This window comes from Diabrotica undecimpunctata, chromosome 6 (genome assembly GCF_040954645.1).
Source record: "Diabrotica undecimpunctata isolate CICGRU chromosome 6, icDiaUnde3, whole genome shotgun sequence".
Lineage (NCBI taxonomy): Eukaryota > Metazoa > Arthropoda > Insecta > Coleoptera > Chrysomelidae > Diabrotica > Diabrotica undecimpunctata.
The window spans coordinates 99,306,090-99,331,048 of record NC_092808.1 but is presented as its reverse complement, the minus strand read 5'-3'; the positions used below and the strand labels follow the sequence as shown (position 1 = coordinate 99,331,048).

Below are 24,959 nucleotides of genomic sequence, written 5' to 3'. Positions count from 1 at the left end.
ATTATAAGCCTTATGAGCCATTTACTTAAAACATTTCTAAAGGTCATTCACAAAAGAATATATACAAAATGTGAGGAACAACTAACAAGAACACAATTCGGATTTCGTGATGCTCTGGGAACACGGGAGGCCCTTTTTGCTGTACAGATGCTATTTCAGAGATGCAGGGATGTGAATTGTGACATATACGTATGTTTTATAGATAACTAGAAGGCATTTCACAGAGTAAAACATGACAAATTAATGACTCTAATGCAAGAAATTGGAATTGACAACAAAGATCTTAAAATTATTAGAAACATTTACTACAATCAAACGGCCAAAACCAAAATAGAAGACCAGTTAACTGATAAAATTGCAATAGAACGTGGAGTACGACAGGGCTGTATTTTGTCTACATTGTTGTTCAATATTTATTCTGAATGGGTATTTAAGGAAACTTTAGACGGTTGTGCGAAAGGAATACTAATAAACGGTGAATGGTTGAATAACATTAGACATGCAGATGACACTATAATTTTTGCCGATAATCTGAAAGACTTACAGATATTAACAAATCGCATAACAGAAGTCAGCAACAGATACGGACTAGCTCTTAACATAAAGAAAACCAAATTTATGACAATTAGTAAAAAACCAATACTAAACGCTCAACTTACAATCAACCAACAAAATATCGAAAGAGTCGAGCAATATACATATCTAGGCACCAATTTAAATAGCCTATGGGACCACTTAACAGAAATTAAACAGCGAATAATAAAAGCAAAAGCAGCATTCGTTAGAATGAGAACCATTTTCAACAGTCGAGACATATCATTAAAAACAAAATTCCGTCTATTGAACTGCTACATATTCACAGTTCTGCTCTACGGAATGGAAGCGTGGACACTGACTTTTGCATCTATAAATCGGCTCGAAGCTTTCGAAATGTGGTGTTATAGGCGCATCTTACGTATATCCTGGGTTACTAATGTGGAGGTCCTGCGTAGAATGGGGAAAGAATGTAAAATTCTCATGACCGTCAAAACAAAAAAGTTGGAATATCTAGGACACGTAATGAGAAATTAAGAACGTTACGGCCTTCTTCAGCTGATTCTCCAGGGGAAGGTAAATGGTAAGAGAGGACCGGGAAGAAGACTCATTTCCTAGCTTCAAAATTTACGAAAGTGGTATAACACGACTACCACTGAACTGTTCCGCGCTGCAATAAACAAAGTAAAGATAGCCGTGATGATCGCCAACATCCGGAACGGATAGGCACTTTAAGAAGAAGAGAAGAATTCCTTTACAAGATCATTCCTATCGAGAATTATGTTTCCATAGAACAATTTTTCCATATCTAGATTTTGCAAGTTATTAGTTCTTTTTTTCGTTTCTAATTTTCCCTTAATGCTAACCTGTGGTTACTACTAGCTATAAAATTGTTAAGTAATGTTAAGATATGTATAATAGACCTTTTTGTTAAAAAAATGTAGTCTCTTTCATTTTTTACTTGAGCATTAGGTGTTCGGATTTGATCCAAACTGGCAACAGCGCCCTCGCGTCCTACCCCTAACCACCCTTGGTACAGACCAAAATTTGACGATACGAAAGATTGCACAGAATTCTCTCTCTTGTACGTTCAACTCTCCGAGAAGACACATCGCTCTGAACCATCCGATCACGTCTTAACAATAATAACTGTAAGTGTTAATATTCATTACACAAGCAATGAGCAAATAAATAGTAATTAGTATATTGTTCATCAAACAATTAAGGGTATACTATTGATAATCAAAATACATTTCTACTGAGCAAGAGTAGTTTTAATTAAATCCATGTAACAAAAAGAACCACCGCTTAATGGAAATATACCAAATCGAAGGCTAATCCGAAGTAATTATATTTTATAATTAGTTACTTGTACCCAGCCGAAGTATTTATTCGGCCCACTTGGACGGTGCAGAGGAACCCAGCCCGTTCCATGGTCCTTCTCCCATATGTTATAAACTAGGATTTATATAAATAACAAATTCAACACAAATATATTTAAAATATATTATATTCTACAAATTGCTACGTCGCGTCATTGGCTGTGTGAGAATTCACGGCATCAGGTACACCGCTCATCACTGCAGGTACAGAAAAAGTTCTTTCTTCCCACGTGCTCACAGAATAATTTCGATACTAAGAAAGACACTATTGTTTCGCATAAAATAAAAATTTGAATAATAATTACTTTAAGAAATTCTTTGTAATAATTAGTTTTAAGAATTAAAAACATTTATTTGCTCAAGCGAAAAACTTTATTATTTATCTTTGAAATTTCACTAAATAAATACTTTTAATATTTTTACACATCATAAATATTATACTTACCGATTTCACAGTGCCTCCATATATTTAACGATTTTATATATACTACACATATTCTACAACACATTTAAATATTCATTTATTGATATTTCTATTGATTTGTTTGTATTGTATTGTTTTTCTTTCAGGGCGCTTATAAAAGTTGTGCTATATCTAACGCGGTAGTGTTTTCGCAAGTGAATTTAAGGTGTTTTTAGTGATTGCATATCATACTTGTTTAGATTTAAAACCTATATTTAATAATGGAGGCACTGAAGAAACAACGAGCAACGGCAAAGTCGGCTTTAACGCGAGCATATAATTGGTGTGATCAATTTTTAGATTCTCAACTAACTATAACAGAATTACAACTAAGAGAAGAATCAATAATTAAACATTTTGAACGTTATAATGTTATACAAGATAACATAGAACAAGCCACTGACGATGCCGATGCTCTTGAAAATCGTGATCTTATGGAAAAACATTATTTTAAATATTTAACTTTATTACGCGAAAAGTGCAAATCTCTCGTAGAGTCAAATCTACCCAATCTTACAACTCAAACTCCCACTGTTACACAAACCACGCCTACTAATGTAAAACTACCCCAATTATCACTTCAAATCTTCTCAGGCAACTACGATGAATGGATATCATTTTATCAACTCTTTACCTCTTTAATCATTGATAACCCCTCTCTGACAAATATTCAACGGTTTATATACCTAAAATCTTCTCTAAAAAATGAAGCTCTCGCCTTAATTGACTCTCTCGAATTAACCCACGAAAACTTTACCATTGCTCTTGACCTCTTGGAAAAACGATACTCTAATAACTTAAATATAATCAACGCACACTTAAAATCCATTTTGGACTACCCCACTCTCACTAAGGTTAATGCCCAAACACTCAGAGACTTCGTAACTATAATAAGAAAACACATTCAATCTTTAAAAAACTTAAACATTCCAGTAGACACTTGGGACATCATCTTAGTTTACATTTTATCAAGAAAAATTGACTATAACTCCAAAAAACAATACGGAGAAAAAAGAATTAAATCAGATTTACCCACATTAGACGAGTTTCTAGACATTTTAGAAGATAGGTGCAATTTATTAGGTGATTTAAGTGACTCACGTGACTATAAAACGGAAAAACCTTCTCCGAAATTCTCTCGCACTACTTCTCTTCACACCAATGTTACCTACAATAATTCTTCCACTTCTAAATGCATATACTGTAATGACTTGTCTCATAAAATATATCGTTGTCCACGTTTCTCATCTCTACCACACTCTGATAAATTAAATTTCACACATTCTCAACACATGTGCACAAACTGCTTGGGCACAGGACACTCTTACAATGAATGCATCTCTAAAACTTGCTCGATTTGTTCTAAAAAACATCACACTCTCTTGCACGTACGCAAAACCTACAACACTAACTTCTCGCATCCAGCTCACAATTCAGGCACATCTCAAGGCCAAAGAACTACCTATCCTCAAGGCAATCAACATAATTGGAGATCCAATTCAAATCAAACACATTCTGATGCCAACTCCAGAAAACATAATTATCATCAAATTCAAGAAAAATCAAACCCTAATTTAAATTCTTATAAAAATCATACAGAATTCGACGACATGCCATCCTCCTCTGGCAATAACATCCACCCCGAGTCTGTCACAGCGGTATCTCTAGATACCACAGGCGACCTTACATTCTCCGCTAAACCTTGTAATGTTCTTTTAGCAACAATTAAAATATCTATTCAATCAAAATCAGGGCATATGATAACAGCCAAGGCACTTCTCGATAATGCTAGTCAAAGTAGCTTTATATCAAGGAATCTTTTTGAAAAAATTAGCTGTAAAACCCTCCAACAACCACTTCAAATTTCTGGAATTGCCCAGAGCTCAATCATGTCTAACATAATGGCAAATCTTACAATTTTCTCTACTAATGATAAAAGCAATAAACTTAACATGTCTTGTTACGTACTCGATAGAATAACTACCCCACTACCGCAGACACATATACCCCTAGAATTGCTCGAAATACCACACAACATTTCCTTAGCCGACAGTGAGTTCTTTTCAACTTCAAGCATTGACATTTTGATAGGTGCTGACAAATACTACGGACTCATTACCGATGGCATCGTAAGATTAGGAAAAAATCTCCCTGTACTTCAAAACACCTTTTTTGGTTGGATTTTCGCTGGTAGTGTACCTCATAATCATCTACAAAATAAAAGAGTATCCTTATTTACTCAAACTTCTAATGTTATCTCCGAAAACACTTCTTCCCTTAACTCGCTTCTTCCCAAACTCTGGGAAATGGAGGAAATACCCACTAAAAAACTTCTCACCCCGACTGAAGCAATTGCTGAACTTGACTTCAAGAAAAACTTTAAAATTTTAGAAAACGGACGATTCCAAGTCAATCTTCCCCTTAAATCCCCCTCAGAGCATACCAAACTAGGTGACTCTTTTCATATCGCTAAAAAACGATTCGAAGGCTTAGAAAAGAAATTCCAATTAAATCACTCTCTATTTCTTGAATACAAAAGGTTTATCGATGAATACATTACACTTAATCATGAACGATATATCCCACTCATACTATACAATAATTTATCCGAACACAAATATTTCTTGCCCCATCATTGCGTGATAAAAGAGAGCAGTACCAGCAGTCGATTACGCGTTGTTTTTGATGGATCTTGTAAATCCTCTTCTGGAACCTCTTTAAATGACATTATGCTCACAGGTCCACAGATACAACCTGATCTATTTGACATCATTTGCCGTTTTAGAATACCCCAATTTGTTTGTACTGCTGATATTCAAAAAATGTACCGTCAAATAAATATCAACCCAAATCAAACCTTCCTGCAAAATATACTGTGGAGAGATGATCCCTCTAAACCACTTGAATGCATTGAACTTACTAGCGTAACGTACGGCCTCAGATCTTCAAGTTTTTTATCTACTCGGGCTATAAAAGAGCTTGCATCCACTAACATCCAAAAATACCCCCTCGCTTGTGAAGCCTTACTGACACAAACTTACGTAGACGACATCCTCTGTGGTGCCGAAACTGAAGCTGACCTAGAAACCACATATCACGAATTAAGTACCGTTCTAGGTAGTGCTTGCATTTCAACTCACAAATGGGTTTCCAATTCCACAAGGTTCACTGAAAAATATTGTAACAATGATCAACCCACTTCATATGACATCCTAATCGAAAATGCCTCTAATAAAGTTTTAGGACTTTCATGGAACCCTTCTTCAGACATACTCCCAATTTCAGTACCTGAAGCCCCAACTAACACTCGCGTTACAAAAAGAATTGCCTTATCCACTCTAGCCAAAATGTATGACCCCTTAGGGTTGATAACTCCTGTGATTCTACATGGAAGATTATTCATTAAGAAACTTTTTCTTGAACGAATGGACTGGGACGATATCTTGCCTCCCTCTTTGGAAAAAGAATGGACAACCTTTATAAATAATATACCTCACTTAAAGTCCTTAAAAATCCCACGCTGTCTATTTCTTAATAAGAAAGTCGCACACATACAAATTCATGGCTTTGCTGACAGCAGCGAAAGGGCTTATGCAGCATTCATTTACTTTCGTACTGTATACTCTGACAACACAGTTTCCTGCATACTGGATACAGGAAAATCTCGGGTAAGCCCTATCAGGACAACTACCCTACCTAGACTTGAACTCTGTGCCATGTTACTCCTCTCAAAACTCACCAAAAGAATCATATCAATATATGAAAACAAACTGTCATTCTCTAGTGTCAATTTGTGGAGCGATTCAAGGATAGCACTATCGTGGATACAATCCCACGCATCCCGCTGGAATAGCTTTGTTTCCAATCGAGTTGCTCAAATCACTGAATTGACAAATGCCTTTCACTGGCGCCACATAAAATCTGCAGAAAATGCTGCCGACTACCCATCTCGAGGATTATTAGCCCAAAACATTTTAAAATTAGATTTATGGTGGTCAGGTCCTTCATTTCTGCAAGACCCCAATCTAAATCTCGCTCATTTTAATGAAAAAATTAATGAATGCAACTTACCAGAAGAGAGAAAAATCTCACTTCTTACCACTAAACCTACCGAAGAAAATTTTTGGCATAAAATATTTCTTAGATTTTTCAAATTTTCTAGACTAGTGCACGCAATGGCATATGTTCACAGATTTATTCACAATTCAATATTTCCCACTAAAACTCTTACTGGGTCCACTATCTGTAGATGAACTTCTCACGTCCACTAACTCAATTTGTAAAACTGTTCAACACCAACACTTTAGTTCAGAAATCTCTGAAATCCAAAATAGTAAATCACTCTCAAATAAAAACATGGTCTCACTTAGTCCATTCATAAATCACTCTGGTTTTTTATGTGTTGGTGGACGCTTAAAAAATGCAGACATTCTAGAATATCACAAACACCCTATTTTACTTCCCTCTAAATCACATGTAGTCACTCTACTGCTTTCACACGAACATACTAGACTTGGTCATGTCGGACCACAAGCCTTACTTTCCAATGTCAGACAAAGATTTTGGCCTTTGAATGGCCTCAGGGAAATTAAGAAAATTATTCGAAATTGCTCTACTTGCTTTAGATTTCGCGCACAACCTGCACAGCAAATCATGTCCGATTTACCAAAGGAAAGAGTTTCGATCACACGCCCCTTTCAAAATGTTGGGACTGACTATGGTGGACCACTTAACGATAAAAACATCTCGCCTTCGTAAGGCCCCTCTCACAAAATGCTATGTGGCACTCTTTATCTGTATGAGTACAAAAGCTGTCCATATTGAACTCGTATCCTCTCTCTCTAGTGATTCCTTTTTACTAGCATTAAAACGTTTTATTGCTCGTAGAGGGAACCCCTCTGTTATATTTAGTGATAAGGTACCAATTTTACTGGTGCTAATAACTGTCTTCGTGAACTCTATGACTTCCTCAAAACCTCTAAAAATTCTACGTCAATTCAAAACTTTGCCTCAGAAAATCTAATAGAATGGAAGTGGATACCCCCTCATAGTCCTCATTGGGGAGGAATTTGGGAATCCGCAATAAAATCGACAAAGTTTCATATTCGTCGAATATTGGGCAACGCCCACTTGACTTTTGAAGAATTAGCTACTGTACTAATTCAGATAGAGGCTATATTAAATTCCAGACCAATTTGCCCTCTATCTAGCGACCCCGCCGATTTAAAATGCCTGACTCCAGGGCATTTTATTATAGGCTCTGCACTCACTTCTTACCCTGAACAAGAAATCACTCACATACCTGAAAATAGACTAAACCTCTTTCAACGCTGTACTCAGCTTCAACAGCACCTTTGGAAGAGATTTTATTTGGAATATTTAAACAGACTACAGGGACGGCCCAAGTGGTTTCAAATTAAGGAAAATTTAAAAATTGATGATCTTGTTCTCTTAAAGGAGGATGAGACTCCCCCCCTTAGGTGGCCTTTGGCCAGAATATTAGAAATATTTCCTGGCTTAGACGGAAAGGTCAGAGCTGTACGGATTCGAACTAGTGAAGGAGTCTTCATTAGACCCATCACAAAGCTATGTCCCTTGCCTCAAGATTCTTAATTTGATTGTCGTTTATTACTTCTTCTTATTCCTGCTTACTTTCTTGTTTATATATCATAGGTCTTCTGTATCTTCTCACGTTCCAACTGAACCATTATATCTCATTCCTTTCTTATCTTTCTACTTCGTTATTGAATGAGACATTCAACGGCCGGGGAGTATGTTCGGATTTGATCCAAACTGGCAACAGCGCCCTCGCGTCCTACCCCTAACCACCCTTGGTACAGACCAAAATTTGACGATACGAAAGATTGCACAGAATTCTCTCTCTTGTACGTTCAACTCTCCGAGAAGACACATCGCTCTGAACCATCCGATCACGTCTTAACAATAATAACTGTAAGTGTTAATATTCATTACACAAGCAATGAGCAAATAAATAGTAATTAGTATATTGTTCATCAAACAATTAAGGGTATACTATTGATAATCAAAATACATTTCTACTGAGCAAGAGTAGTTTTAATTAAATCCATGTAACAAAAAGAACCACCGCTTAATGGAAATATACCAAATCGAAGGCTAATCCGAAGTAATTATATTTTATAATTAGTTACTTGTACCCAGCCGAAGTATTTATTCGGCCCACTTGGACGGTGCAGAGGAACCCAGCCCGTTCCATTAGGTCTAATCTATATCCACTTCATTTGTGGTTTTGTTTATCGAAGGACGAGTTCACCCCAAATAGATTCTTCCATGTACTTCAAGAAGGTATTATCTCTATCGTTTCTTGACCTGCAACCAAAATTTTCTCGTCGTGTTTCTACATAATTGTGCTTTTTTCCCAATTCTGCATTGAAATCTCTGACGGTCATTGGTAATCATGTTTTACGTTCTTTGAGGGCTTTTGTTTTAATGTACTTATTAATTCGGTAATTCATTTATTTTGTATCAATCCTACTCCGTTGTTACTATTGAAATCGTTATCTTTGTAATACAGTGTGTTTCCCAAATCAGATTGAATTCACGTTTTCTTCTCACTTTAACCAGGTTTATTATATAGTATTTTATTTTCGATAGTCTAGCCAGTTGGTTGTTAAAACTACTGACAGTAAAACGCACACACGCGCACACACACAAACACACACACACACACACACACACACACACACACACACACACACACACACACACACACACACACACACACACACACACACACACACACACACACACCTAGTGCTGCCTATTGTCATAGCTTAAGATGATTTGCGGGTACTTATTTGGCTATGCCTTATTCGTACCTGCCCTGTATATATACAGGAACGTTTGATATCAGCCATTGGGATGAACACTTGCTATGAGCTTGAATTCTAGAGTTTTCTATTTGCGCCCTTAGCTTTTACATCCATATGAGACCTCTTAATTATATGATCAATGCCCCTAGAAACTTTTGTAAAACTATAATTATTTTAAATAAGTCACAATAATCACAATAATTTTACTAGGCGATTTTAACGCAATTATAGGAAAGGAAGACATAAATAAAGACGTACCTAACTGAAAAGGAAACTCCCCCCAATTGGGTAGTGAAAATAAAATTGTAGTTTACATTATGCCCCTTACAATTTCATCATATTTTCTGACTTTTTAAATCTTTATTGGACATTATTTCCGAATATTTTCGTAGTTATCGAGACCAGGAACCTTATGTTTCGCTTGATCGATGACATTCTGCACTTCTTAGACTGGAATTGGTGGGTCCACGTGTCTGTTAGATGTTTGAACTCTAAATTCTGCATTCTAAACACAGTCTGCGTTTATTTATTATTATAATTTTTAATTCAAATTTTGTCATTTATTGTATTTTTTGCTACTTCTAGATTTGTACTGCCTTCGCACGTCCACTAAGTCTATCTAGATTTTTTTTTAAATGTCTTAAGGAGATTTTCTCAACATAGAGTGATTATTGTCATTTTTATTTGTTTCCGGCAATCGTTTATGTTGTTAGTATCTTTCAGTCTAATTTTGCGCAACTTGTTGTTAATTTCTTAAGAGACTTTACTGAGGTGTATGGATCTTGAAGTGCATCTGGTGATATTGTGTGATTTTCTGATTTTTCATACTCTTTTTAGGCTAAATGTAATTGTAGACCACTACTGTTTTTTGATCATCGGTACCTGAGTATGTCTTTACTGATATTGTACAGTTTTAAATCGTTCGTTGATTATTATATAATCAATTTAATTTCCTCAAATATTGTCTTATTGATAACTTATAAACTTTTAAGTATATAGTCTACTGAGCAGAATACCTGGTTTTTATAGACAAAACCAAGTATTCCCAAAGACGAATTTTTACTGTTAAATACGAACTGCACCGAGCGTTTTCCTCTTTCATTTCTATGTCCCAAACCAATTTTTTTAGTAATATTGAGAGTACTTTCTGATTTCACCTCTGCATTGAAGTTACCCATGATAAGACTAAGTTTATGTTTTTTGTCAGAACTAATAATTCTGATATAAGTTGGTAAATATTTTAATCAAATATTTTCTTTTTTGCAGTGGGTGCGTGTACTTGTATTATATTTATATCCACTGAAAATGAGGAATATGAATAGCTGCAATTGATAAAAAATGGTAAGATATATGTAAATAGAGGCATGGTAAAACAGGATATAAACAAGTAAAGAAATAAAACAGGTAAAAAGAGACATAACCCAGGAGGCGAAGGGTTTGACAGAGTATGCTACGATAATTGGGAGAACTTCCTAAAAGTACAAACAGAGATAATAAAAAAACTGCTGGTAATTCTGAATCTATAAAATTGGATCGATGAGTAACAAATATGTGGTCTAAAACAGTTATGTGAGCTACAAAGAAACAAGAAGTTAAATATAAATATATATATTTATATATATATATATATATATATATATATATATATATATATATATATATATATATAGGGATTCTACAGTATGCACTGCCTTCCCTCGCTCAACCGTTTCCATCTCTCTCTGTTGTCCCATTCTCCATCGTTTAGGCCTCTCTTACTCATGGCGTCGTCTACTTCATTCCTCCAGGATTTTCGGGGTCGTCCTCTTTTCTTCCTTCCTATGAAGATCCATTCGGTTATTCTCTTTATCCATCTGCTGTCGCTAGTTTTTCTTATATGTCCATACCACTTTAGTCTTTTTTGTTCTATATATGTTAGTATGTCTGTTTCTATTGATGTTCTTTGCTTTATTTCGTCATTACTTTTCCTATCCATTCTAGTTACTCTGCAGCATCTTCACAGGCATTCTGTTGCTACGATCTTACTGCTGAAGTTAAATATTGTATTTAATTATAAAAAGAAAAGAATACTTACTACTGAAATGCATAATGCAGAGCAGAATTAAACAAGAAAGTTATCCTGGTTGTATAAAAACGGCATGGATGCGAAATTTAAAAAATATATTGACTTCACCTTAAATGAACTCTTTAGATCAGCGATAAATAAAATCAATATACCCTTGATATGGGAGGCACAGTAAGAATAAGAAGAATTTAGTAGTCCCAATTTAGTAGACGCATTGATCAAATACTTTTCTCTTCCGGCATGTGGGCAGCTCACTTTTAAAAGTTCCTCTCAGTTTTCCATATTCTGTCCACCCAAGACCTCCTCTTTAGTTCATGGGTCTGATTATCCCTGCCAATCATATTTTTATTTCTTAGGAATTTATATTTATCTACGACCTCTATTTCTCGCCCTCCAATACCGATGTTCTGGTTGGGTACCAAATTTTTCAATATTTTTGTTTTCAAAATATTTATATTTAAACCTACATTTTCTGTAGCCACAACGAGTTCCTGTACCATCTCTTTTGTCATCCCTAGATCCTCAGCTATTATTACTATACCATCGTCTAAACGTAAATTGTTTAGATATTCTCCATCTATTTTTATTCCCTTTGTCATCCAATCTAAATTCTTAAAAGCATGTTCCAGCACCGTATTAAAAAGTTGAGGTGACATTGGGTCTCCTTGTCTAATTCACCACTCGATTTTTATGTTATTAGTCTTAGTATGTAATTTGACAATGGTTGTTGCCTCTATGTATAAATTGTATAATAATTTTGTATACCTATAATTTAGCCTGCATTATTTAAGCGCCTCGCCTGTATATTTTACTTAATTTATCTTTGTAAAAGACTTTAAGAAAATCGATAAATATTAGCACCAGAGGTATATTATTTTCCACTTCTTTCTCTTTTGGGGCTTTTATGCTTTGTAGATAGTTATTAGTTCTGTAATGTTTTCGGAATCCTGTCGGTTCTCTTGGTTGATAAGAAATCTCTAATTTCCTTTCCGTTCTTTTATTTATTTATATCGGGATTATGTTACATCGGGCATTATATCTGATCCCTGGTTTAACTCTCGTTTTTACTCTAATTAAAGGATGCGTATTGGTATATTTCTCTTGATCTAAATAGCTCTGTGTTGAACTCTTTGACTATTGATAATAATTCATCTGTGTTCTTATTTTCTTCTGCAGCTCTGTTTTTTAGATTGTTTATTTCTGTAGTAGAATTTCGCTATTTGGGAGAGTGATTCATAGTTTAAACGCTGAATATCCTCAAATTTAAATGTACACAGCGGCCCTCGAAAACTACCGGTTTTCTCAATTGCAATTTGCGTTTTCTTATAAGAAATTACAAAATATATAGTATATTTATTTGTGCTTCTCTATAGAAAAACTGACCAGGAGTTGTCGTACACTGTAGCCAATTCTTGTTTACAAGTAGTAATTATGGTCATACAAAACCTGTATTCTTCCACGCAGCGATTATTACCGTCATAAAAATACAAAAAACCATGATTTTTTCAATAGTAAAAATTAAGCACAAAATTGTAATTAAATAAATTTTATTTATGTTCCGTTTCGTTACATAAAAAAATAAAATAAAAATCGATATTTTAAAACAACATTTTTCAATCGTTTGGCAACTTTGGAATTAGCGACGAAACTCCGTTTCAATTCCGACCCACAGCAAGCCGTAAAACTAGTTTTTGTCGAGCAAGTGCCCATCAATAATAGTTCATTTACATTGGCGTTTCGGAGGGTAGGGCATGCATTGCATTTTGTGAATATATTTTATGCGATAAGTTTATGTTATTGATAAAACGTGTTATTGATAATACGAATGTTATAGTTTGTCGTTTTATAGTAAATTTTTAGTTATATTCTGTGATTATTTGGTTTGAGCTTTATTAGAGTTAGACGAAAAACCGAGTTGTTCCAAGAGAAGACTGCAAAATTCTGATGTTGATTCCAAAAATGAAAAGCCGCAAAAGAGACGGAAAATGTTAACGTCCGAAGAGAAGGTAATGATACGAAACGTTTATGAAAGAATTGTCGGCAGAAAAATGGCATTAAATGTTAGCCAAGCGGTCGACATTTGTAGCAGTTTAACAAAAGTATCCGTTAGCTGTATTTATCGTGTACTTAAAAATACATCGGAAAATAAAAAGCAAAAAAAAGGTAAAACTAGAGGTAGGAAAAGCATTGTTTTGGATGACGAGACAAGGAATATTATACGTCGAAAAACTCATTCATTTTATTTTCGAAGTGAAATTCCAACACTAAAAAATATTTCTCAAGAGCCCGAAGACAATTACTCCTTACCCAAGATATCTCGTAGAGTCTTAATCAGGAACATGCGCGAAATGAACTTTCGATGTGTAAACCCAACAGAAAAAGTATGCTTTTAAAAAAAAATTAAATTATTGTGTGGAGAAGAAAATATTTAGAAGAAATAAGCAGCACTGGACGCAAAATATGTTATTTGGATGAAACCTGGATTAACGAAGGTCATACAGTTCAAAAAGTTTGGCAAGATTTAAATGTCAAAAGTAAACGCGAAGCATTTATAGAAGGCTGATCTACAGGATTAAAAGCTCCATCAGGAAAGGGACGGCTTTTAATCATCACCCATAGGAAGTGATACAGGGTTTCTTGATGATGGTTTTCTTCAATTTGAGTCGAAAAAAACAGGTGATTATGAAACAAATTGAAAGGGAGGATTCAAGAATAGCTTACAAATAAGGGGATTGCATACGTAGCATCAATGCTCAAAATTTAGCTATTTGACATTGCACGGTTAAGGAAAATTGAATATCTTAAATATGCTGTAGATGAAACTGCAAAAGATTATGGTGTCAAAGTTCTGCGTCCACCACCTTATCATTGTGAACTTAATCCCATTGAACTTATCTGGGCGCAAGTGAAATTAGAAGTGGCACGCAATAACAAAACGTTCAAATTAAATTAAGGAACTTTTGAAGCCATCCTACATGTAACTCCAGAGAAATGGGCTAAATGTATAGGCCATATAATTAAAGAAGAACATCGAATGTGGGAACTTGACACTCATATCGAAGTTTTACTAGAGCCAATTATAATTACACCAGGTGGTGAAGATACTAACAGCGATAGCAGCACTGCATCTTCAGATTTAGACAGTGAATAATATTTTCTCATACTTTAATAAGAACATCAGCATAAAAAAAACCAAAAACAAAAAAAAAACTAGAAGAACATAGTAAATGTGTATAGTGTTTGTGTTTAAATAGAATAGTAGAATGTTTTGTTACATCAAACATTATTTTTATTTTATTTTTATAGAATTTTATTTTGTTTTATAGGATTTTATTTTGTTTTGTTTTATACTGTTTAAGTGTTTTGTTCATTTTATTTAATAAGACAATATGGCTCTTGGCAAACACCCATTTAAAAAAAGTAACGCGCCACAAGACATACCTCTGGGGTGGTGTGGAAACTGTCATAAAGTTTGTTTTAAAAAAATTTCATTGTGTAACTCTTTTAGGACGGGTCAAAAGAAGTTTTAGCGTAACTTCCGCGACAGCCGGTTGGTATCAGTAAACTTTCTGCAAAATTATTTGTTTTTTATAGTTTTTGTTTTTGGCATTCTGTGTTTTTAGGGGAATGTAGGGAATGAGCCACAAAATATTTATTCATATGTTTATTTATTGACGTTTCGATCTCTATATCCAGAGACCATTTTCAATTATACAAATGATAGTAATATTTATTTTCTATGGCTTTTCGCTTGTCGTTCTGTATTTTTAGAAATAATGTTGGGAATAAGCCACACTATATTTATTCAAATGTTTAATTTACGGACGTTTCGATATCTATAAAGGGACCGTTTTCAAACATACAAATGACAGATATATTTATTTTTCTATAGCTTCTTGTTTGTGGCATTCTGTATTTTTAGGGATAAGTTTGGAAATAAGCCACAATATATCTATTTACATGTTTAATACACTGACGTTTCGATCTCTATTCCGTTTTTAAAGATAGAAAAAATAAGAAAATAAACAATATAAGATTATAAAAATATATAATAATAAATAAATAAAATAAATATAACTATCATTTATATCTTTGAAAGCGGTCTTTGGATATAGAGATCGAAACGTCAGTAAAAACTTGTAAATAAATATATTGTGGCCTATTTCGAACATTAATATTTAAAAAATAAAATATAATTTTCACCTTTTATCTGACACCTTTCATCTGTCGACTTAGTACTATAAGGGTTTTCGTAGGTTGACTTAGCCTTTCACTCATTTTGTTTGTTGGACAATATTTGGTTTGCACCTCTTCTCAAACTAGTAAATATTGCACAAAATAAAAAAAAATTAAAATATTTTTTTTAATTTTGGTAATTTTTATTAAAGAGGATCAAATTTTAAAAGTTAATTATTGTTATTTAAAATTATTTATTTTTCGTAAGAAACATTTTAAATTTTTATTATAGTATTGAATATACAACTTAAATTATTAACAATCTTTTACACATTTTCCGGTGTTAGTATCTCTGAGGTATCCTGCAGCACAAACGCATTTATATCTACAAATTAGTGCACAAGGTTTATCGCATGGTTGAGATACTTTGTTTTGGCAAGTAACTTCTGATTGAGGGCAGCAGGGTTCACATCCTTGTGCTTCGTTTTCACCACATTGGGGTAAAGCTGTGGCATCTAAAATTAACAAACAAATTTTATTATTTCGTCTTAAAGGATTTATTTGTAATAACTATATCTTTCTAAAGCGTTCTAATTCCTAAACTTATTATTAAACTTTTCTATCTACACTTATTACCAACTGATTCTATCGAATTTTAGTGAATAATTATTCACTTATTTGGAAAGTCAAAATAGACTCAGCACCTTTACATACATTTTGGAAGTAAAATAAAGAGGAGGTATGGTCTTATTCGTTGCAATCGCGTTAAAAGGTATTAAAACTAAAGAGATTTTAACATTTAGTTACGACTAGCCATCATAACTAAGATGATCACGATTTTGCTTAAGCTTTGCTCACAAATGATAAAAGTTCTCTCGTAAAATCCATAGTTACAAGAGTTACTGTGTGAGGTGACATTTAGGAACATGAAAGCAATGAATGATATCATATTTGAACTATAAATCGATATGTCATTTTTTTGGCACAAGATTTTATGGCACTTTTTGGTTAATATATTAAAATTAAAACTCAACGTACAGTATCATTGACACGTATGTATTTATAAAGTCATAATTTAATTCTGGTTAAAACAGATGTTGAGAATAAAAATTTATGAAACGGTTACTAAAACAAGGTTTACGATACCACTCCGTTCTTAGCACGCCATCACTGCCACGATGGATAAGCATGTCTAAAAAAGGAATCATACCATCTACCTCTCTCTCAACCGTAAACTTTAGGTGTTCACATTGGGAGTTAAATGTGTTTAAAACATCAGTTACTTTGTTTTCAGGGATCGATAAAATCAAATTATCTACATATTGTTTAATAAAATGTATGTGAAATGGTATATTTGCTTTACACATTATTTTCAACATCCATCCAAGATGAAAACAAATTTGGTTTTGGCCTTAAAAACTAGGATTACTAACTTGTCACACATCGATTTCAGGGACGAGGACTAAAAAAGTTGAGATCTATACTACTAGAGAACTCCTACTCCATAGGTCTTTTAAATAAACTCATTTTCGGGTCTCTTTTTCCTTGGCAATTTTCTAACAACCAAAATTTTCATAACAATTAGGTCGGACAATTGACATTGACATACAACACATTAGTAATACCATCTGACGTTCCAGTTTTGACACCTAAGCTTTTGAACATTTTCAAAAATGTTAATGGCTTAAAAATTACAACTAAGAATGTGAAAACGGTATCGAAGTTATACACAAAGGCAAAAGATCCTTTCACAATACAGGAGTCATCGAATGTTGTTTATTCTATACCGTGTGTCAATTGCAACCACGTTTACATAGGAGAATCATCTCGTAATTTCCACAGTAAGGTGATCTCACATCGTAGTGACATAAAAACCAATAAAATAAATGTATGTGCATTCACAGCGCATGCAATAACTCGGGAGTTCAATGTCGAGGATTCCTGTATTTTGGCAAAAGAAAAAAAAAACGATGCAAAACGTGTTTTCTTGGAAATGTGTTTCATGAAATCTAGTACATCTTGCATAAATAAAAAGTCTAACATAGATAAATTGAGCAACATTTATTGTTATTTACTGGAAAAACATCAAAAATAAAATAAATATTCACCTCTACTTATTCTTGTATGCATAACTGGTTGCATACCATTAAGACATGTTTAATAATTAAAAATTAAAACTACCCAATATGGGCCTCTTGTTTCTTGAAAATAAATATAATATTAGGAACAACTAATTACATTTTAATCACATTGTTTTTTCTTTCTGTTCTATGTATCAGAGTTAAAACACACTATCAAAAGATGTCATGAACTAAACTAAGTTTTACTATCCTGACCAAAATTTTTAGAATGTATTGTCCATTATTATATTTTATATTTGTGTTGTTAATGTAGAGTGTCAAAGTTTATTTTAAATAATCTCAACGACTAGTAAGTTGCACTGACGAATTGTGATATTTTGTAAATATTTACACATATTTTATCTATATTACAGTGTCTTGAAAAAGGAAGAAAATTGAAATGCTACGTAAAAATAAAATTGTACCTGCCCTGAAAAACAAGTTTGCAGCCAATTTAAATGAAATATTTTTTCAGCAAGATTTTTACTCCAGTCCATTTTGGTGTAAATGTTCGGCGTTATTAAGATTAGACATTTCCAGGACGATGGATTGGTAGATTAGGTAGTATTGAATGACCTACTCGTTCACCAGATTTAAATACCAAAGATTATTTTTATTGGGCTTACTTGAAATAATGAATTTATAAAACTAAACCAGCAAGTCGGCAGAGCTAAAGCAAAAAATTATCGATTAGTCCATATTAATTTCTAGGAAAACATAGAGAAATGTAGTAGACGCATTCTAGCTTAGTTTAGGATACTGTCAAATTAACAACAAACCGAGCGAACTAGGGTACCTATACAAAAAGAAACGACTGGATAAACACTAAATTTAAAAAATAAGACAGTAAAAAAACAATTACAAAGTTAAAGTAGTTTGTGATTAAAATGTAAGTTGAGGAGACAACATAGTTACAAAAATTAATAAAGAAAAAATAGCATTACCTAGGAATACGTAATCAAGGAAGATAAAAGATCTAAGGGTAACGGGAAGTACAGTTTAGAAGCGAGTAGAGAGATCTATATTTAATTTTGGATTCTCCATGGCGAAAGGTCAGAAAGTATAATAATTCATCATTGGTTTTAGGAAAGGTTAAGTTGGCGCTTACAGTTTACAAATCTACATATTTACAAAGCTAAATATTGATATTTCCATTGATTCCAATCCATATTCAGTCAAAAATTATATAATATATAAATATAAAATTTAAGGTTAAAAAAATTAAGGGATTAATGATGCCAGAGTCATTATAGAGCAAGTGGAATGGAAATTTATATAATAATAATACCTATAAAATTAAAAAACTACTTTAAATATACAATATAAAATTTAGATCTGAAGAAAGTAGAGGTTAAAATTATTATTCTTACCAGCTACGGCAGCCACAACGATGACCACAAAAATTGCAACAAATACAGGTTTCATTTTGAATTAGAAGCGTGAGTATTTTCTAATAGTAACAAATATACCAACAATTTAGTTTAATTGGAGTGTAGAGCGTAATTTATATAGGTATCAAAGCTGACCAGTTTGTTAATCTAATTTGTTAAAACAAGATAATATTATATTTACGCAGGACCGCATTTTCGCTTTTAGCAATAGGATGACAAGTCACACCGTTTGCCCAGTAATGTAACTACGCCACCTTGGAAAGACTGAACTACAAACATCCGACATTTCAATCATCTTTTGTTCTTGATACGATACGGTTGGTTTATTGCTAATTCATTCTACAAATTGATGATTCAAATATTCTTAATCGGAAATTTACTACTTCACAGAAATTAATTTTTTCACAAAATTGCTAAAAACCTAGTTTACTGTAATTATAAGGTAACATCAATGACGTATAATATAAATATACTACTCTCCAAAATTAACGCACCACCTAAAATGGACCATGATTTTAAAACCATATTTCTTCTGAACCCTTAATTGGATTTCCATGATTTATTTTTCACATTGTAGGTATATTTCTAGTTAATGACTATAATGTTTTTTTAAGAAATGTCAACGTTTTACTTATATACGGGGTGTAAAAATAAAGTTGTGTTTTTTCATCTAATTTTGCAACACCCGGTGGAATGTATTACAAACAAACAGGACCGCCCAGAGCCAGGCCGGGCCCCGGGGATGAGACCCGGCCGCCCCCCCCCTAACCCAGTTTAACGAAAATTCCCAAAAATCTAATAACTCATAAACTGGGATATGTAATAGTGAACACTCATGCTATTGACACAGGAAGGAAGAAAATTAAAACAGTTTTAACAATTAAACTTTGTTTTTAATTATTTACAATAGAACTGTTAGTTACAACATAACTTTTCTTGCTTTTATATCCGCAAATTTTGGATCACGTGGTCGAAATCAAGAGTTTTTGCAAGTTTCGACTCTATGCTTAACAGTCCCAAATCAGATAATCGTTGTTGACCCATAGTAGATCTTAAACAATTATTAATTCGGCTCAAAACACTAAATGATCTCTCGGCCGGAGCAACCGATACTTGTAGGCAACAGAATATGCGAAGAGCAATGCACACATTGGGGAAAAGATTTGTCACATTAAGGCACACGAGCTTGTTCAAAAGTTTTGATGGTTTCAGCGACGTATCTGAGATGTTTGATTTACTAACAGTTTTCAAGTAAATCATTTCATCAACTAGATCCCTGCTTACATCTGAATTGTACTCTTCGGCGAATCTTACACAACTTTCTGAGATCGTATTCTCGTCCATTTCGTTATACTTCCATAAAAGAAATGAAAATTTCATTTCGATTTCTTTCAGTGCTGTGAACCTCGTTTTCAGGTTGGCCACCAAAATATCAATTATTGTGTAAAAAACTTCTTTTTTGAAGCGTTCTTCCGGAGATAAATTTAACATTACATCTTCTGTAGCTGTTTCATCGTGAAAAGTCTTCCTCTTTCTCGCACGGGAAGTGGAGAGTTCCGGTTCGATACCATAAGCATTTGCAACATGTTTGCATTCAGACAATATCTTAAGGCACTTATTCATCAATTAGTCCCAGTTATTTCTTAAGGCACTTAAATCATCAATTAGGCTCTCTATATTACTACTCTCAACATCCAAAGTAGCGTCGATAGTTTGAAGTAGTTGACTTCTGTAGTTGATGGGTAGCAACACTTTCACCCAAATTGACGCCATGAGGATGCACTTGAAGGTGTTAAGATATTCTAAAACCCCATTGATCAGGAGCTTCCACGCGCAATGTATTCCCGATATATTTTTATTAATTGTAACTTATGCAAAGAAATAATTTCTTGCATATTTCCTTTTCCAAATGCATAATATTCCTTATAATAATTTCATAATTAAAACCGCAAGCAAATTCAATCTGTTGTAAAATATTTTAATAAAAGGAATTTTTTAACATTTGCTAACGGCCGGGCCCCGGGGATTTTACCCCCCCCCCCCTGGTCGGGCCGGCAAACAAACGCTACATGTTATGAATATTTTAAGATCGCTTCATTCCTTCTCACCCGGTGGAATGTATTAAGGTCGTGGCATATTATCGTGCACGTTGCGTTTCCAGCGCATAGCGTTTCCGAAAAATATAATTTAAATGGTTTTAAATATGAACAACGCACACTGTCCGGAACATTGCGTTTCAGACACTTAACGTTTCCGTTCAATATATTCGAAAACAATATTTTACTAATGCCGACGGCTGCGTACCGGTTTGTAAGGATAATGTTAATTAGATACCTGTCGTTTTCCCCTTGTTATTTATTTAGGTCTTTATTTGATTTTCATACAGAGTATTTAAAAAAATATTTTTCGAGACTATTTTGTCATTTATGCATGTGTTTTTATTGCTTTGTGACAATTAATCACGGAAGTGATAAACAATTAGGAATTTAATAATAATTAATAGGTTTAACAATTATTTTAGAATGAATAGGATTCAGTTTAAATATGTTTTAAATTTAATTTCACCTTCAGTTAAAAAACAAAATACTACATTTAACGAAGCCAGACATATCAAACCAAAAAGTATTTTTAAAAAGAAGAGGTGTCACTTCCGTACAAAAGTCCTAAGTGTTTATCACTTCCGTGATTAATTGTCACAAAGCAATAAAAAAACATGCATAAATGACAAAATAGCCTCGAAAATTATTTTTTTAAATACTCTATATCAAAATCAAACAAGTTCCTAAATAAACAACAAGGGGAGAACGACGGACATCTAATGCACATTATCCTTACCAACTGGTTACGACCTATGTTTCGGACAGTGTGCGTTGTTCATATTTAAAAATATTGAAATTATATTTTTCGGAAACTAAACGCTATGTGCTGGAAACGCAACGTGCACGATAATATGCCACGACCTTTAACGTTTCCGTTCAGTATATTCGAAAACAATATTTTACTGATGCCGAAAATTATTTTTTTTTAAATGCTCTGTATCAAAATCAAACAAATACCTAAATAAACAAGGGGAAAACTACGGACATCTAATTCACATTATCCTTACCAACCGGTTACGGCTTGTTACGTAGCCGTCGGTATCAGTAAAATATTGTTTTCAAATATACTGAACGGAAACGTTAAGTGTCTGAAACGCTATGTTCCGGACAGTGTGCGTTGTTCATATTTAAGACCATTTAAATTATATTTTTCGAAAACTAAACGCTATGTGCTGGAAACGCAACGTGCAGATAATATGCCACGACCTTTAGAAACAAACGCTACATGTTATGAATATTTTAAGATCGCTTCATTCTTTCTTCACATTTTGGTAAAAAAATCATTACGATACGTTTATTATCAAAAAAGAAAAGTATGTTCAAAGCATTGCGTGATTTTTTACTCTCCAAAATTAACTCCCGACCTCAACTCTACCATAATTATTAAGCTATTTTTCTTGTGTATCCTTGATTGGATTTCACCAGATACGGGGTGTAAAAATAAATTTTATTTTTCATCTTATTTTGCAACACTCTGTGGAATTTCCTTAAAGCAAATGCTACATATTAATCTTAATACTTTATCTTTACTTAAAAAAGTTTCATTTTTTTCAACATTTTCGTAAAAAAATCATCGATATCTTTATTATCAAAAAATAAAAGTACGTTCAAAGTGTACTTTGAACATGACTTTATTGAATTGTAAAAATTCAACATTTAATTTCAAGAAATCTGAGCCAAGATGAATGTGTTCAGACAATTACTTTAGCTGATGTAGGCTTAAGTTATCGTAAAATAGGCTTGAGGTTAGGGGTATTTCATATTACAATATCACGAGTTATTCAACGTTTTCGAGAAACAAATGACCATACGAAACGGCGTGGATAAGGAAGAGAAAAACTTACAACACCACGACAAGATCAGTTTATCAGGCTTCGTGCTATAAGAGAACGTTTTCTCACAATGAGACATTCTGAAATACAAGTGACAAATGTTCATAATATCCAAATTAGTAGAAACACTATATAAAGGCGTCTCGCTGAACAAGATCTGCAAATAAGGATACCAGTCAGAGCTTTAAACGTAAATCATTGGAGAAGTAGATTACAATTTGCCAGAAAGCACCTTGACTGAAATGTTGATGACTGGAAGTACGTGTTGTTCACTGATGAATCGTGGTATTGCTTATATAGCTCAGTGTGAGAGTTAATCGACGGCCAAGATAACGATATGCACAGTGTAATATACGACCTATTACTTTATTCAATGGTGAATCTGTAATGGTTTGGGGAGAAATATCTCTTACAGCGCAAACGGACCTTGTTGCTTTACGAAGAGAACAGGTGAAAGGTATATTAGACATTTTGTCTAACCATGTAGTTCCATTTGCTCCTTACATAGGAAATAATTTTCTTTTAATGAAAATTTGTATTTCCTGTCTCTCTTGTCGACATAGAAGTTATTGTGGAAGAAGTTTGGGATACAATTGATCAAGACCAAATACGCTGCTAGATTTTAAGTATGCCTCGCCGCTGTGAAGAAGTAATTAGATTTAGAGGTGGAAATACTCGTTATTAAGTGTTTTTGGGAAAGGGCAATTGTTAAAGAATATGTAGGTTATATTTTCTTAGGCTTTATTTGTATTAAATGTCAATAAAGTTTATGTAAGTAATGTTTTCTTTGCTTTAAATGTTGATAAAAACTTGTTACATTTGAAGTTCTGTATAATCTTTGATAATAGAGATATCGAAATAATTTTATTAACGAAAATTTTAAGAAAGAACAAATTTATGTCAAAATAATAATAAGATTTAGCGTTTATTTATAATAAATTCCACAGGGTGTTGCAAAAAACGATGAAAAAACACAACTTTATTTTTACACCCCGTATACGGGTAAAACGTTGATATTTTTCAGAAAACATTAATACATTGATTTACTAAGAATAGACCTATAATATGAAAAAAATCTAATCATTCGTTCAGAAGAAAAATAACTTCAAACTTTTGGTACATTTAAGGTGGTGCGTTAATTTTGGGCATTAGTGTATATTTATTATATATCATTGGTTAAGATGGACATGTGCACTTCCTATAAAAATAAAATGACGTTCAAACATAAAACAAATATCAACGTTTTACCCATGTAAACGTTGTCGTTTATTATACCATGGTTTTACCAAAATAAAATAAAATTAAAACCAAATTCAATAAAAAAAATATATACGAAGACGGTTGAGAGAGAGAGAGAGTTTGCAAGAAGACAAACTAAATTAAAACGCACCGACAACTCTGGCAATTATAGCAAAAACAATTACCATAGTATGCTACTAGAGACCTCTAGTGAGGAAAGATGAAGTTAAATGTGTCGATAGCAATTAAAGTAAATTGTATACCCAAGCTTAATCAAGCTATTCAGAGCGATGCTGGGAATATTTATATTCCGCTAGGCATCAACAATTTACCCATATAAATTACCATCATTCTTGTACTTATTCTTGTACTCATCTGCTCCTAGTCGAGCGATGGTGTCAGAGATGGAGAGTGACACCTAACCCAAACAAAACACAGATGATCCTTTTCAGACATCCATACCGCAGTCAATATATCACACCTATTATCACCGAAAGGCACAATTTGAGTTTATGGGGAGAACGACTCCGACTCCGAAACCAGATCTAATATCTCGGCGTGTTGTTTACACAAATATTACGCTGGAGTGACGATACGGACAGAACCTGTAATAAGGTTAGGAGCCGACTCGGACTTCTCGACGCTCTTAGTGGCAAACTCACACACACGAGTAAGGACGAGTTAAGGACGATAAATATACGAAGACGGTTGCATTTCGATTTAATTTGTGTCTTCTTACAAACTCTCTCTGATGACGGGTAGGCTCAAAAACCCATATTAGGGAGTGATAAAAGACTCAAATTAAAT

General features: G+C 33.6%; 1 protein-coding gene and 2 long non-coding RNA genes across 3 annotated transcripts in view; 2 read left to right on the top strand and 1 right to left on the bottom strand.

The window, feature by feature from the left end:
- The first annotated feature begins 2,600 nt into the window (after nucleotides 1–2,600).
- LOC140444538 (uncharacterized) lies at nucleotides 2,601–6,632 on the top strand. Its single transcript, XM_072536299.1, has one exon. It carries the CDS (start codon nucleotides 2,601–2,603, stop codon nucleotides 6,630–6,632), a length of 4,032 nt encoding a protein of 1,343 aa, XP_072392400.1.
- A 62-nt stretch (nucleotides 6,633–6,694) lies between these two features.
- Nucleotides 6,695–24,959, top strand: part of LOC140442739 (uncharacterized) — a 38,504-nt gene continuing 20,239 nt past the window's right edge. Inside the window, exons 1-2 of the long non-coding RNA XR_011951130.1 lie at nucleotides 6,695–8,331; nucleotides 10,497–10,571. This is a non-coding gene — a long non-coding RNA (uncharacterized lncRNA). The remainder of the gene's footprint in view (nucleotides 8,332–10,496; nucleotides 10,572–24,959) is intronic.
- Nucleotides 15,706–19,267, bottom strand: LOC140443631 (uncharacterized). The gene is made up of 2 exons (XR_011951245.1): nucleotides 18,962–19,267; nucleotides 15,706–15,986 (listed from the first exon to the last, which is right to left on the bottom strand). It is a non-coding gene; the product is annotated as an uncharacterized lncRNA (long non-coding RNA).

Bases quoted from the DNA above. Each gene is read 5' to 3' on its own strand.
- LOC140444538 (XM_072536299.1), top strand. From the start codon at position 2,601: ATGGAGGCACTGAAGAAACAACGAGCAACGGCAAAGTCGGCTTTAACG.